We start from the raw sequence: 12,983 nt of genomic DNA on the forward strand, positions 1-12,983 counted from the left end.
ATGTGAAATGTAGACAAGCTGGTAAAGAAAAAGTCCTTGCGCCACTTAGACAGTGATCTACTCTTATACATAAATACTCATAAACGTGACTAAAAAATATAGGGTGGACAGGGATTGATAGACAATTTAATTCTTAATACAATTGCGTTATTACATTTTTTAATTTATCCTTACTTTTCAATACAGTTTGCGCCAAGCGAAGCTACGTCAAAAAACATGGCGTCCTAAGCCACTAAAATGTTTCGACAGAAACACGATTTATCATAATAAAAATGTCCTACCTTGAGCTGTTCTTCCATCAGTATCTTGGGCAAAGGATCCTTTCTTGGGAGAAATCGTCTTTTGGTGGAAAGCTGTCCTCTTGCCATGTGGAAATGTCAACTGCGTTCGGGATGAACTGAAAAGCGTGCCCAACTTTTCACATCGTTGCAAAAATAAATGTCCCAAAATCGCACTAAACGGATATAAATTGCTATAAAACGCTTTAAATTAACTACCTTATGATGTTTTTAACTCCTATAACGAGTGAAAAGATGACCGGAGAAATATAACAGGCTAAACTAACGCTTGGAACAGGTGCGCGCCGGTGTCCTCTAGGCTCATGACGCAGCTCCCAAAGAATGACTAGCTTCAGGGTTTTTTTATTTGTAGGGCCTGTGAACGCGCAATCGACCCCGTTGGAATCGTCATCACGTAAAGGCATCCAGGGGAAGACGTAAGAAGTGTCCGTATAGTCATAGCAACGACAGTGCCCTTTTAAATGACTTCAGAAGAGTGGCCAACATTTCTCAAATCTGACTCCATGTCAGGGAAATTGCTGTAGAATGGGCTCTGTTCCACTTAGAGACAAAATTTCAACTCCTATAGAAACTATAGACTGTTTTCTATCCAATAATAATAATAATATGCATATTGTACGATCAAGGATTTTGTGGGAAGCCGTTTAAAAAATTAGCCAAATTAGCATAAATAGTCTAAACAGCGCCCCCATCCCCAACAGGTTAACACCATAGTACCCTCCAAACTCGTCATTAAGCTTGAGACCCTGGGTCTTGACCCCGCCCTGTGCAACTGGGTCCTGGACTCTTCACCTATGACTGCGTGGCCATGTACGCCTCCAACTCAATCATCAAGTTTTCAGACGACACTACAGTGGTAGGCTTGATTACCAACAACGCCGAGACGGCCTACTGGGAGGAGGTGAGGGCCCTCAGAGTGTGGTGTCAGGAAAATAACCTCTCACTCAGCGTCAACAAAACAAAGGAGATGATTTTGGACTTGAGGGAGCACCCCCCCATCCACATCGACGGGACAGTAGTGGAGATGGTGGAAAGTTTTAAGTTCCTCAGCGAACACATCACTTACAAACTGAAATGCTCCACCCACACAGACAGCATCGTGAAGAAGGCGCAACAGAAATTTGCCTTGTCACTTAAAACCCTCACAAACCTTTACAGATGCACAATCGACAGCATCCTGTCTGTCTGTATCACCGCCTGGTACGGCAATTGTTCCGAACACAACCGCAAGGCTCTCCAGAGGGTAGTCTGGTCTGCACAACGCATCACCGGGGGCAAACTACCTGCCCTCCAAGAAACCTACACCACCCGATGTCACAAGAAGGCCAAAAAGATCATCAAGGACAACAACCACCCGAGCCACTGCCTGTTCACCCCGCTATCATCCAGAAGGCGAGGTCAGTACAGGTGTATCAAAGCTGGGACCGAGAGACTGAAAAACAGCTTCTATCTCAAGGCCATCAGACTGTTAAACAGCCATCACTAATATTGAGTGGCTGCTGCCAACATACTGACTCAAATCTCTGGCCACTTTAATAATAAAAAATGGGATGTAATAAATGTATCACTAGCCACTTTAAACAATGCCACTTTATATAATGTTTACATACCCTACATTACTCATCTCATATGTATACACTGTACTCTATACCATCTACTGCACCTTGCCTATGCCGCATGGCCATCGCTCATCCATATATTTATATGTACATATTCGTATTCATCCCTTTAACCTTTTGTGTATAAGGTAGTCGTGAATTTGTTAGATTACTTGTTAGATGTTACTGCACTGTCAGAACTAGAAACACAAGCACTTTCCTACACTCGCATTAACATTTGCTAACCATGTGTGTGTGACCAATAAAATTTGATTGGATTTGATGTGAACGCGACCACAAAAAAGTCCCACACCTATAGACCATGTGTGTGCACCACAGCTTTCCCACCAGCAACATGTGGGCATTTTTTATGAGATTAATTAGTAGAATAGCCTAGATTGTTTTGGAGTATGTGAATACTGTATATTCATACACAGGAAGGAATTCTAGCAGTTTGATTCAAATGGTGCCATTTATAGATTCCGACAGATCAGAAGAGAAACACGTCTCTGTACCATGAATGCAAAAAGAGACTTATTAACAACACAGTACAAATCAATCCCAATCCAAATCAAAGGGACCGACCACATACGAATGAGCTTAAGTTTGACAACAGCATTTACCAATCCGTTGTTCCGAAGCCCTGAGCCCCTTGCTAAAACAAGGCTAAAACAAGGCGGATAGGCTTGCTAAAACAAGGCGGATAGGCTTAAAACAAGTCATTTAATTAGCTAGCGTACGGATCCCTCAGCTTTGGCTGCGGCATGCAACCAATTACGCATTCCACAGACGTCCGCACGTTCCTACTTCACCAATAAGAGAGACAGAGAGAGAGACAGAGAGAGAGAGAGAGAGAGGCCTGGAGAGATCCTCTCTAGCCCTTGCTGTCTCTTACAGTACATCTCATCCCCTTTTCCAGTTAAAAGAAGGTAAATAGCAGAGTTAGACAGCTTCATTGGCCCTAGCGTCTGAGGAGGCCGCTCGGCCCCAGATAGAGCTGATTGTCGCTTTAATAGGGGAGCTTTTACCCGAGGCCCGGGCGCCGACCTCTGATCAATTACAGCTGACATTATTGTTTGTCGGGAGCCTTTTTCCTGGACAGAGGGAGTTAGAGAAAGAGTCTGCGCTGTGGCTAGAAATGTAATCTCTCTCTCTTTCGTTTCTCTATCGCTCCACAAACAATAAATCATTCAGTTGAAGAGATAATAAAGTGACAGAGAGCTGGTTTAAATTTTGTCAAGGGAAATCTAGCCATTCCGTAGCTAAAAGGAGACAGGACTGCTGTTTGGTACCTAGACAGAGGTCTGTGGGCTTTTTGGAAGGCTAGGTATACAGTCCGATATTTTTGGATTAATATGCTATTAATACCCAGAGGATGCCCTGTTGTTGGAAAAGGTGGTTACAATAGCTGTCTCCATCAGGACTCCTGTTAACACACACACACACACACAAATAAACGTATGCACACACACACACACACACACACACAGGCACAGTTACACACACACACCGCTAGAACACCAGCAGGATTAACGATAGAGGAGATTGCTTCGCTGCAGGTTAATGGCCTAGTCATTTTTATCATTGAAAAAGGTTGCAATTATTGTCCTCTTTTTAATCATTTTAAACCCTTCAACTGATTTTGTATTAATGCTTGATCCCGCTTGTCGTTTTCCAGACCTACACAACACCTTTTTCATGGGGATCTCTCCAAACGGTATTTGAATTCATTCCCATTTATCCTCCATGATTTGGATCGTTGCTGATTCCCGAAGTGCTCTCCCAAAGTCCTGTGTTACCCAACCCAATAGCTTGAGCTGTTTCTCTGAGTAATACGTGATTGGAGTTGGAGTTTTAATGGCGGTAGCTAAGTAGGAGTTCACCTTTGGAAGTCCCTAGAGATTAGGCCTACTCCAGGTCAATGACTTGTTTATGCCCTCGAATAGGGAAGCAACACATGGCGATTCAACTCGCATCAGTTGGACTACTGTACTGGGGGAATGACGGTTCTGACAAATGGAATGCATCTGGAGATATGGTTGAATTAAAACCTCACGTACTTAAATGTTGATCAAGTTACATCCTTTTTCAGTTTGTCCAAAAACATGTATATTGACTTGATTTGTTCATGTGGTAATGTTGGAGAATTGTTACATTACAATGAATCACTAGAATTTAGACTTGTCGTAGGCGGTAGGAGAAGCAACAACAAAAAATCCACAAAAGTCTATACACACGCACGCACGCGCGCACGCACGCACGCACGCACGCACGCACGCACGCACACACACACACACACACACACACACACACACACACACACACACACACACACACACACACAAACCACTATACACACACACACACACACCAACCTAATTCTAACCCATTCCCTATAAATCCACCATGTAAGTACCTGGGAAAAGTACCTGCATCGCTTCCGAAACAAAGAGAGAAACAAGATGTCTGAAAAAACATCCACTCAAATTAACAGACACTCAGCTATTTCCCAACAACACCTGACATCTATGACATTGAATCCAACCAATCCAAACTGCGCCCAGTGCCTTTCAGTCCCCAATGAAAGGACTAGGTGAACTCGTCTTGGCCTACAGCAGGTTCCCTTACAGTCAACCGAATGGGCCTTTATGGAGGAATCATCGCTTGAGGATGGTGGAACGTGAAAGGGGGGCCAACACATAAGGAGTGAGATTAAGACCCCTAGAGTCCTCTACTGTATGCCCATTCGTCTGCCCTTCAGAACAAGACATACCATAGGATCACAGCGGCTAGCACACGAGATCACTCAAGGATGTGTGTGTTTTAAGTTTATAGTTTCAAGTTTTTATTTGTCGTATGTACGGGATATAATTGGCATACACCGTCCAAAGAAATGCTTACCTGCAGGTTCCTTCTCGACCGTGCATTTGAATGACAGAAGCAAAGTCACATCAGTCTCAGGCTATCTCTCTCCCCTTCTGTGTGAGTTGGTTTCCTTAAGATGTAGTCGGACGCAGTGTGTGTTTTCAAGTCTGCATGTTCTTGCACATCCCTGCTTTGCATGTGTGTGTGTGTGCGCACTTGCCCGTGCGTATCCCTCAAAGGCAGGATCGCACTCCCCTTTCTGGCCCTTGAGTACCTTTGAAACGTCGATACAGACATAGTGGGCCTCTCCATGTTGTCTCATTGTAAGTACCCCTGCCATCAGGCCCACTGTGGTGCTGTTTTAATTGAGCCCACGAGGTAATTGTTTCAGAGTTGGTACTCGAACGAGAATGGTGGCTGGACCTTTATGGACCACCCTTGCCTTATGCCTTTAATCTCCCTTGCTTCTTCATGCTTGGGGATGCTCACCACTCGGGATATGCATGCCATCTTTCTTATGGAAATCAACATGATTCAGGAGGAATAGGAGAGAACAATGGAGAGAAAGAGTACCTCCTTGCCTTTCATTTCACAAACAGTGTCCTTGTCTTTTGAGGATTTCCTTGCGGTGTTGATCGCCTTGTCCCTTGTTGCCAACGGATGTTTTGTCGCAAAAAGCAGAGTTGTTTCGTGGATTAGCTTTCTGTGGTGGTGGTTCGAGTGGTGTTTGTTCTCGTCTTGTTCTTTAGGCTTTTTACCTTGAGCCAAGTTGCCAAAAGAAAATCTACAGCGGGGCTTAGTCAGATTCAGTCGCTTCTGTGAGGCGTTTTGTTTCAAGCACTTCAGTGGGAACCATCTGAGTGGCGAAGGAAGAGGACAGAAATGTTCCCAGTCACTTTTGAGCCCACCAAGTTCAAAGCACTCCAAAAAGGAGGTGGGGGTGCTGAAAGGAGGAGAGCTGTGGTTTCGGGGACAGACACCTAGCTCTGACCTTCCGTGTGTGTTCGTGTCCTTTGAAAGATGTTCATTATACTGTGTCATCTAAAGGCAGAGTGGAGCGGCCGGCCTACACTATTCCCAATGCTATTCCTCACATTTTTGTCCGACTAACGTCTTGACTTTGACCAATTAGAGTACTATTGCCGAGCAGAAATGGACCAATTTTAAACATTTGTAAGATATCTGATCTGGTGATGAGGGAATGTAATACAGGTTACAGAACGGAGGCGAAATGAAAAATCCCTGCTGTTTGTAAGAGTTAAAAATCAGACTTGCTTGAACTGTGGTGTAGCTCGTTCAGCACGGAGAGGTTTTTCCGCAGTGAAGTGCTTCCCAAATGGCACCCTATTCACTATGTAGTGCACTACTTTTGACCAGGGGTCCAAGAGTAGCACACGATAAAGGGAATAGGATGCCATATGGGACACAGACTGAGATAATTCCTGGTGTGTAAGTAGCAAGCGTTATTTCCACAACGTGGACCTTTTGTTCAACACAGAATCATTTACGTGTATTTTATGAAGGATCGCCAAGGCAGCAGCTACTCTTCCTGGGATCCAGCTTCATGAAGACAGTTATATACAGTTTAAAACATGACATGACATTACATTTCTTAACACTCTACCCAGTACATTTAGTGTGGCTTTGAATTATTGTGTACATATAGTTATTGCCATTTTCATTACAATTATTGTAACGGTATCTATTATTAACACGTGTTTAAACATTGACGTCTCTTATGTTAATATGGAATGATACCCCGTGAAGTGCTTGGGATAAGGTTTTAAAAGATATACTGTAAGGAAGGACCAAGTTTAATACATTCTGCTGATATTATTACAGGAAATGAGTGAGATGTTGTTTGATGATAATTATTTGATGTATTATTTGATGAATCTTGATTCACTTAAAACGTTTTACAGTTACTTAGTTACTTTTTAAGAGGTCAATAAGAGGTCAAATAAGGTCAAATAAAAATATTAACAGTCTAAAAATAGCGGGCATGCTTCTCTCAAAGGTATAGTGAATGACACCACATAACCGTTACCAAGACAGGTTTCGACGGAACCCAGACCTCATTAGTTACCTCTGTCAAATTACCCAAAATGTAAAAAATCAACGCCCTCCAATCGAGATGAACCAACCACTCATGGTTTCCATTAACCAATCCCCTTTCTCCCCTGTTCTAGGTTTGGAACTGCCCTTCATGATGATGCCCCACCCCCTGATCCCTGTCAGCTTGCCCCCTGCTTCTGTTTCCATGGCGATGAGCCAGATGAACCACCTCAGCACCATCGCCAACATGGCCGCCGCCGCACAGCAGCAGAGCCTGCCCTGCAGAATGGTCACCTCAGTCATCAAAGTAAGCTGTAATCATAATAATAATACCAAACTATAAAGTAAGACATTATATGACAGTGTTTCCCAATCCTGATCCTTGGGAACCATAACTGTGTTAGTGCTAGGGCAAAAATATATATATGCAAAACACTGTTATATTCCAACATGGAAGATGTGGCACAGAAAGAGAGCCTGCCCTGCAGAATGGTCACCTTAGTCATCAAGGTAAAGTGGCAGAATAGACACAAACTGTGGATAACAAACACACAGCTCTAGGCATTTAAAGTAAATTATAATGAACTTCTGACTGCGACGAAGGAGAGGGAAGCACTATGGAAATGGCCAGTTGATTACACAGCATCTACTTTCATGGACCTCATTTGTCACTGATGTCCCTCTGTCGCTGACAGGAGCGTGTCCCAGATAGTCCCTCCCCCGCCCCTTCCTTAGAGGACGGCAGGAGGCCCGGCAGCCACCCATCGTCCCACCGCAGCAGCAGTGTCTCCAGTTCGCCGGTCCGCACAGAGAGCTCCTCAGACAGGATACGTACGTCCCCCTATTCCCTCCCCATGCAACGAGTCAGACTGGCTAACTGCGTGTTCAGTGCCGCAAGTAAACACACCGACTCTGCTAACCCAATTTTGTTGTTGTTGTACTGAACCGATAGATTTTAGAGTTGGAATTTTGTGGTGCTCTTCATTCCTGGGTGTGTCGTTTTTTTGTTCCAGCCCAGTGGTTACACACCTACATCAACTACTCAAGTTCTAGGTGATTCATTTGATCAGTTGTATCAGGTATATTAGTGCTGGGCTGGAACAAAACCCTGCACGCCATGGGTCCCTGGGACCAGGATTGAAGAACAGTTATTTTGAGTTGTTCAAAATTAAAAAATGTGTTAGCTAGCTGTTCATTTCCAAAGACAGGGCATGGACTTGTGAACTCGGAACAGACAAAAGACATCTTCTAGCTCACCTGTACTACTCTCTCTCTCCTCTCCAGCCATACATCAGAATGGTTTGTCTATGAACCAAATGAACCAAGCTCTGCTGGGACTCTCCCCGAGCATTCTGCCTGGGCCTAGAGAAGGAGACCTGGCCCACGACATGAGCCACGAAGCAAAGAGGATGCACGTCGACAAAGGTAAGACGTGTCCTATTGCAACACTTTAAAGAGCAACTGAACTTCCCGATTTGGCCTTGTTTTGACACTTTGCGATTAAGAAATGCTGGCGGCCACGGCGGAAGCCAAACGAGAGTTGTCTCGGGGGTGTGGTTTGATGTGTATTTTTTCTTGGGCGTGTCTTTCCCATTCAATCACAACAAACAAGAGCGGTAGTGAGTACAGCGAGGTTAGCTAAGTTAGCTTTTCTATAGAGAGAGCAAAGTTTTGAAGTTGGCCACTTCTCCCTTCCCGACTGATTCACCATTTTAAGATTGTCTGCTAATACAGTTCTATGTGAAAGCCTGCACTGACCGTGTGTTAAGCCAAGCTGACAGCAGCTAGCGAGCATAGCTTGGGATAGCTGCAGCTGGCTAGCCTATCTAGCGGATTATTTCTCTGTCTCTCGTTCTGCAACGCATTGCTACGAAAGTAGCTTGCAACTTACTTTCAAAGTGTCGGCACATCATGTAAAGGCAGGTTGAATGGCCAGTCTTCTGGCTAGTTTCGTCTCGTCTCTCCTTACGTCCGCCGTGAGATCTTTCCCCGGGGAAAACCTACTAATATCCCTACAGGTGTGGCCAAAACATTTGATGTTGTAAATATCATATTGATGTGCTTGTGAAAAGAGTATGCCTACACTTTCTAGTTTCGGGTTTCAAGTGTCGTTGTCACGTGCACAAGTGCAGTGAAATGCCTTTCTTGCGAGCTCTTTCCCAACAATGAATTCATCAACATCAGTAGTGCACATATTATACTATGAAATCAAGTAAAGGGAAGTAAGAAGAACACGAGAAAGTAAGTAAGCTATAAACAGGGGCAGTTCCAGGGTCAGTGCCAATACCATTCGCAGGGATAGTGGAGTGATAGGGGAAGATATGTAAAGGGACAAGCTGAGTAGGCATCAGGATAAATGATAAACAGAGTAGTAGCAGCGTATATGATGTGTGTGTGTGTGTGTGTGTGTGTGTGTGTGTGTGTGTGTGTGTGTGTGTGTGTGTGTGTGTGTGTGTGTGTGTGTGTGTGTGTGTGTGTGTGTGTGTGTGTGTGTGTGTGTGTGTGTGTGTGTGTGTGTTGGAGTGTCAGTGAGAGTGTGTGTGAGTGCAAAAATAAAGGGTCAATGCAGATAGTCTGTGTAGGCATTGTGTTAGCTATTTAGCGGTCTATGGCTTGGGGAAGCTGTTCAGGAACCTGTTGGTGTCAGACTTGTTGCTCCAGTAGAGGACAGTCTATAGCTTGGGGAAGCTGTTCAGGAACTTGTTGGTGTCAGACTTGTTGCTCCAGTAGAGGACAGTCTATAGCTTGGGGAAGCTGTTCAGGGCCCTGTTGGTGTCAGACTTGTTGCTCCAGTAGAGAACAGTCTATAGCTTGGGGAAGCTGTTCAGGAACCTGTTGGTGTCAGACTTGTTGCTCCAGTAGAGAACAGTCTATAGCTTGGGGAAGCTGTTCAGGAACCTGTTGGTGTCAGACTTGTTGCTCCAGTAGAGAACAGTCTATGGCTTGGGGAAGCTGTTCAGGAAGCTGTTGGTTTCAGACTTGTTGCTCCAGTAGAGAACAGTCTATGGCTTGGGGAAGCTGTTCAGGAACCTAGCTGTTTGTTTTAGTTTAATCAACACACATGATGGAACATTGGTTTCATCACAGCATTTGAAAACAAATGTTTTTACCTCCCTCTCTGAATCGAGCCCAGAACTGCTCCTTGGTCTTGGTCTTCTCCACCTGGCCTCTCCTCCTTCTCTCTCCTCCCTCTCCTCCTCCTCCTCCTCCTCCTCCCTCTCTGAACCGAGCCCAGAACTGCTCCTTGGTCTTGGTCTTCTCCACCTGGCCTCTCCTCCTCCTCCCTCTCCTCCTCCTCTCTCCTCCCTCTCCTCATCCTCCCTCTCCTCCTCCTCCTATCTCCTCCCTCTCCTCATCCTCCCTCTCCTCCTCCTCCTATCTCCTCCCTCTCCTCCTCCTCCCTCTCCTCCTCCTCCTCCCTCTCCTCCTCCTCCCTCTCCTCCTCCTCCTCCCTCTCTGAACCGAGCCCAGAACTGCTCCCTGGTCTTGGTCTTCTCCACCTGGCCTCTCCTCCTCCCTCTCCTCCTCCTCACTCTCCTCATCTCCCTCTCCTCCTCCTCCTCCTCTCCCTCTCCTCCTCCTCCTCCTCCTCTCCCTCTCCTCCTCCTCCTCCTCCCTCTCTGAACCGAGCCCAGAACTGCTCCCTGGTCTTGGTCTTCTCCACCTGGCCTCTCTTCCTCCTCCTCCTCCTCTCCTCCTCCTCATTGATGTTGAATGAGCCCAGACCCATTGGGTCATCGAGGTCCTGGTGGAGTTGGCTCAGAAATGACCCTGGGAATCACCAGAATGTTTTATGGCGAGGAGTGATGCCATTGTCACAGGGACCTACAAAACAAGTTGTTTTGCTTGAAGTTATTATAATGAAGTGTCAGTAGTTCTTAAATATTTCATTGAGTAGTGCTGTCCTGTTACTCTGTTAAATTGAGACAGTTGCACATGTTTGAACATGCTCTTTTATGGCCAGGAAGTTTACATCCTCCTTTTGGAATACTTTTAAAAGCGGCGTCAGGTGGGGCATCACGTCTGCCTGCAGGTAAATTGCTGCCACAAATCTGTAGAGCTAGAAAAAGTTTGTCACTCCACAGTGATACATCAATTGACAATACAAAACAGGTTATTTGGGATAGGGGGCAGCATTTTCACGTTTGGATGAAAAGCGTGCCCAGAGTAAACTGCCTGCTACTCAGGCCCAGTTGCTAATATTTGCATATTATTAGTAGATTTGGATAGAAAACACTCTGAAGTTTATAATACTGTTTGAATGATGTCTGTGAGTATAACAGAACTCATATGGCAGGCAAAAACCTTAGAAAAAATCCAACCAGGAAGTGGGAAATCTGAGGTTTGTCGTTTTTCAACTCATCGCCTATCGAATATACAGTGTCTATGGGGTCATATTGCACTTCCTAAGGCTTCCACTAGATGTCAACAGTCTTTAGAACCTTGTTTGATGCTTCTACTGTAAAGGAGGGGGGGATGGGAACTGAATGGGTCAGAGGTCTGCCAGAGTGGCATGAGCTGACCACGCGCGTTCACGTGAGAGCGACCTGCGTTCCATTGCAATTCTAAAGACAAAGGAATTCTCCAGTTGGAACATTATTGAAGATTTATGTTAAAAACATCCTAAAGATTGATTCTATACATCGTTTGACGGACTGTAACGGAACTTTTTTACTTTTCGTCTGGACCTAGTGATCACGCGTCATGAATTTGGATTTGTGAACTCAAGGCGCGAACAACAAGGAGGTATTTGGACATAAATTATGTACTTTATCGAACTAAACAAACATTTATTGTGGAACTGGGATTCCTGGGAGTGCATTCTGATGAAGATCAAAGGTATTTGAAAATGTATAATGCTATTTCTGACTTCTGTTGATTCCGCAACATGGCGGATATATGTTTGGCTTGTTTTGGTTTCTGAGCGCCGTACTCAGATTATTGCATGGTTTGCTTTTTCCGTAAAGCTTTTTTGAAATCTGAAAAAGCGGTTGCATTAAGGAGAAGTATATCTATAATTCTGTGCATAATACTTGTATCTTTTATCAAAGTTTATTATGAGTATTTCTGTAAATTGATGTGGCTCTGTGCAAATTCACGGGACGTTTTGGAGGCAAAGCCAAATGTAAACTGAGGTTTTTGGATATAAATATGAACTTGATCAAACCAAACATACATGTATTGTGTAACATGTTGTCCCGGGAGTGTCATCTGATGAAGAATATTAAAGGTTAGTAATTAATTGTATCTCTATTTCTTCTTTTTGTGACTCCTCTCTTTGGTTGGAAAATGGCTGTATGCTTTCTGTGACTAGTTGCTGACCTAACATAATGATATGTTGTGCTTTCGCCAAAAAGCCTTTTTGAAATTGGACACTGTGGTTGGATTAACGAGAAGTTTATCTTTAAAATGGTGTCTAATACTTGTATGCTTGAGAAATGTGAATTATGAGATTTCTGTTGATTGAATTTGGCGCCCTGCAATTTCATTGGCTGTTGGCGAGGTTAAAAGCCACATTGTAGACCAATCAAATAGAGTTTTGAGACACTGAAAGCAGTAATAGCAACATAGCACATGATTTAATTTGGAGTCCACTATAATCTATAATACATGTAGGCCTACCTGTACATGGCACAGAACGCTTAGAGGCCCTTAGCAGTTGGGCACCGGTTCCCTCTTGGTCCATGTATCTGGAAAACATTATTACTCATGGATGACTGTAGAAAAAAATATTTTGTAACTCTTATTGAAATAATACCTAATAATGTAAATCCAGCTGCTTATTAGTTGCCACATCTGTAGTTTCATCAGCCTCCAGGCCAATGGCTACAGATGTCTGGATGGCATGGATAGGCTCCTCCACAACTTGAGCCAGAATCTTCAACATTTCGTCCACTATTATGCGTGACCTGCAGTTTGTGTTGTTGCCCATCTTCAAGTAAACGAGAATGATGTGAAACAAGTCAGGTGACATTTAACTAACACGTGAAGAAAATATGAACAAAAACACGAACAAAAAACACAGAATTGTGGAGTCCACATTCCCTTTGAGCTTTGTGAAATAGTCACAACCCAGCAATTCAGCAAGGTCCAGCAGTTCTGGGAAGTTTGTGTGATGGGCCTGCTCCCGCTTTGTTAGATGGTACAGACATGTAAAACCCCCAAT

At 44.3% G+C, this 12,983-nt stretch overlaps 1 protein-coding gene across 2 annotated transcripts in view; it reads left to right on the plus strand.

Moving 5' to 3' along the window:
* The window catches only part of LOC129816437 (dachshund homolog 1-like), a 317,078-nt gene that overhangs the window by 212,414 nt on the left and 91,681 nt on the right, over window positions 1-12,983 (plus strand). Inside the window, exons 4-6 of one of the 2 annotated variants that reach the window (XM_055870927.1) lie at window positions 6,952-7,124; window positions 7,513-7,714; window positions 8,102-8,242. In XM_055870927.1, the coding sequence (XP_055726902.1) occupies window positions 6,952-7,124; window positions 7,513-7,714; window positions 8,102-8,242 (516 nt within the window). The remainder of the gene's footprint in view (window positions 1-6,951; window positions 7,125-7,512; window positions 7,715-8,101; window positions 8,243-12,983) is intronic. The other variant, XM_055870928.1, reaches the window with a different exon arrangement.

The sequence above is a fragment of the Salvelinus fontinalis genome, chromosome 19 (genome assembly GCF_029448725.1).
Source record: "Salvelinus fontinalis isolate EN_2023a chromosome 19, ASM2944872v1, whole genome shotgun sequence".
NCBI lineage: Eukaryota > Metazoa > Chordata > Actinopteri > Salmoniformes > Salmonidae > Salvelinus > Salvelinus fontinalis.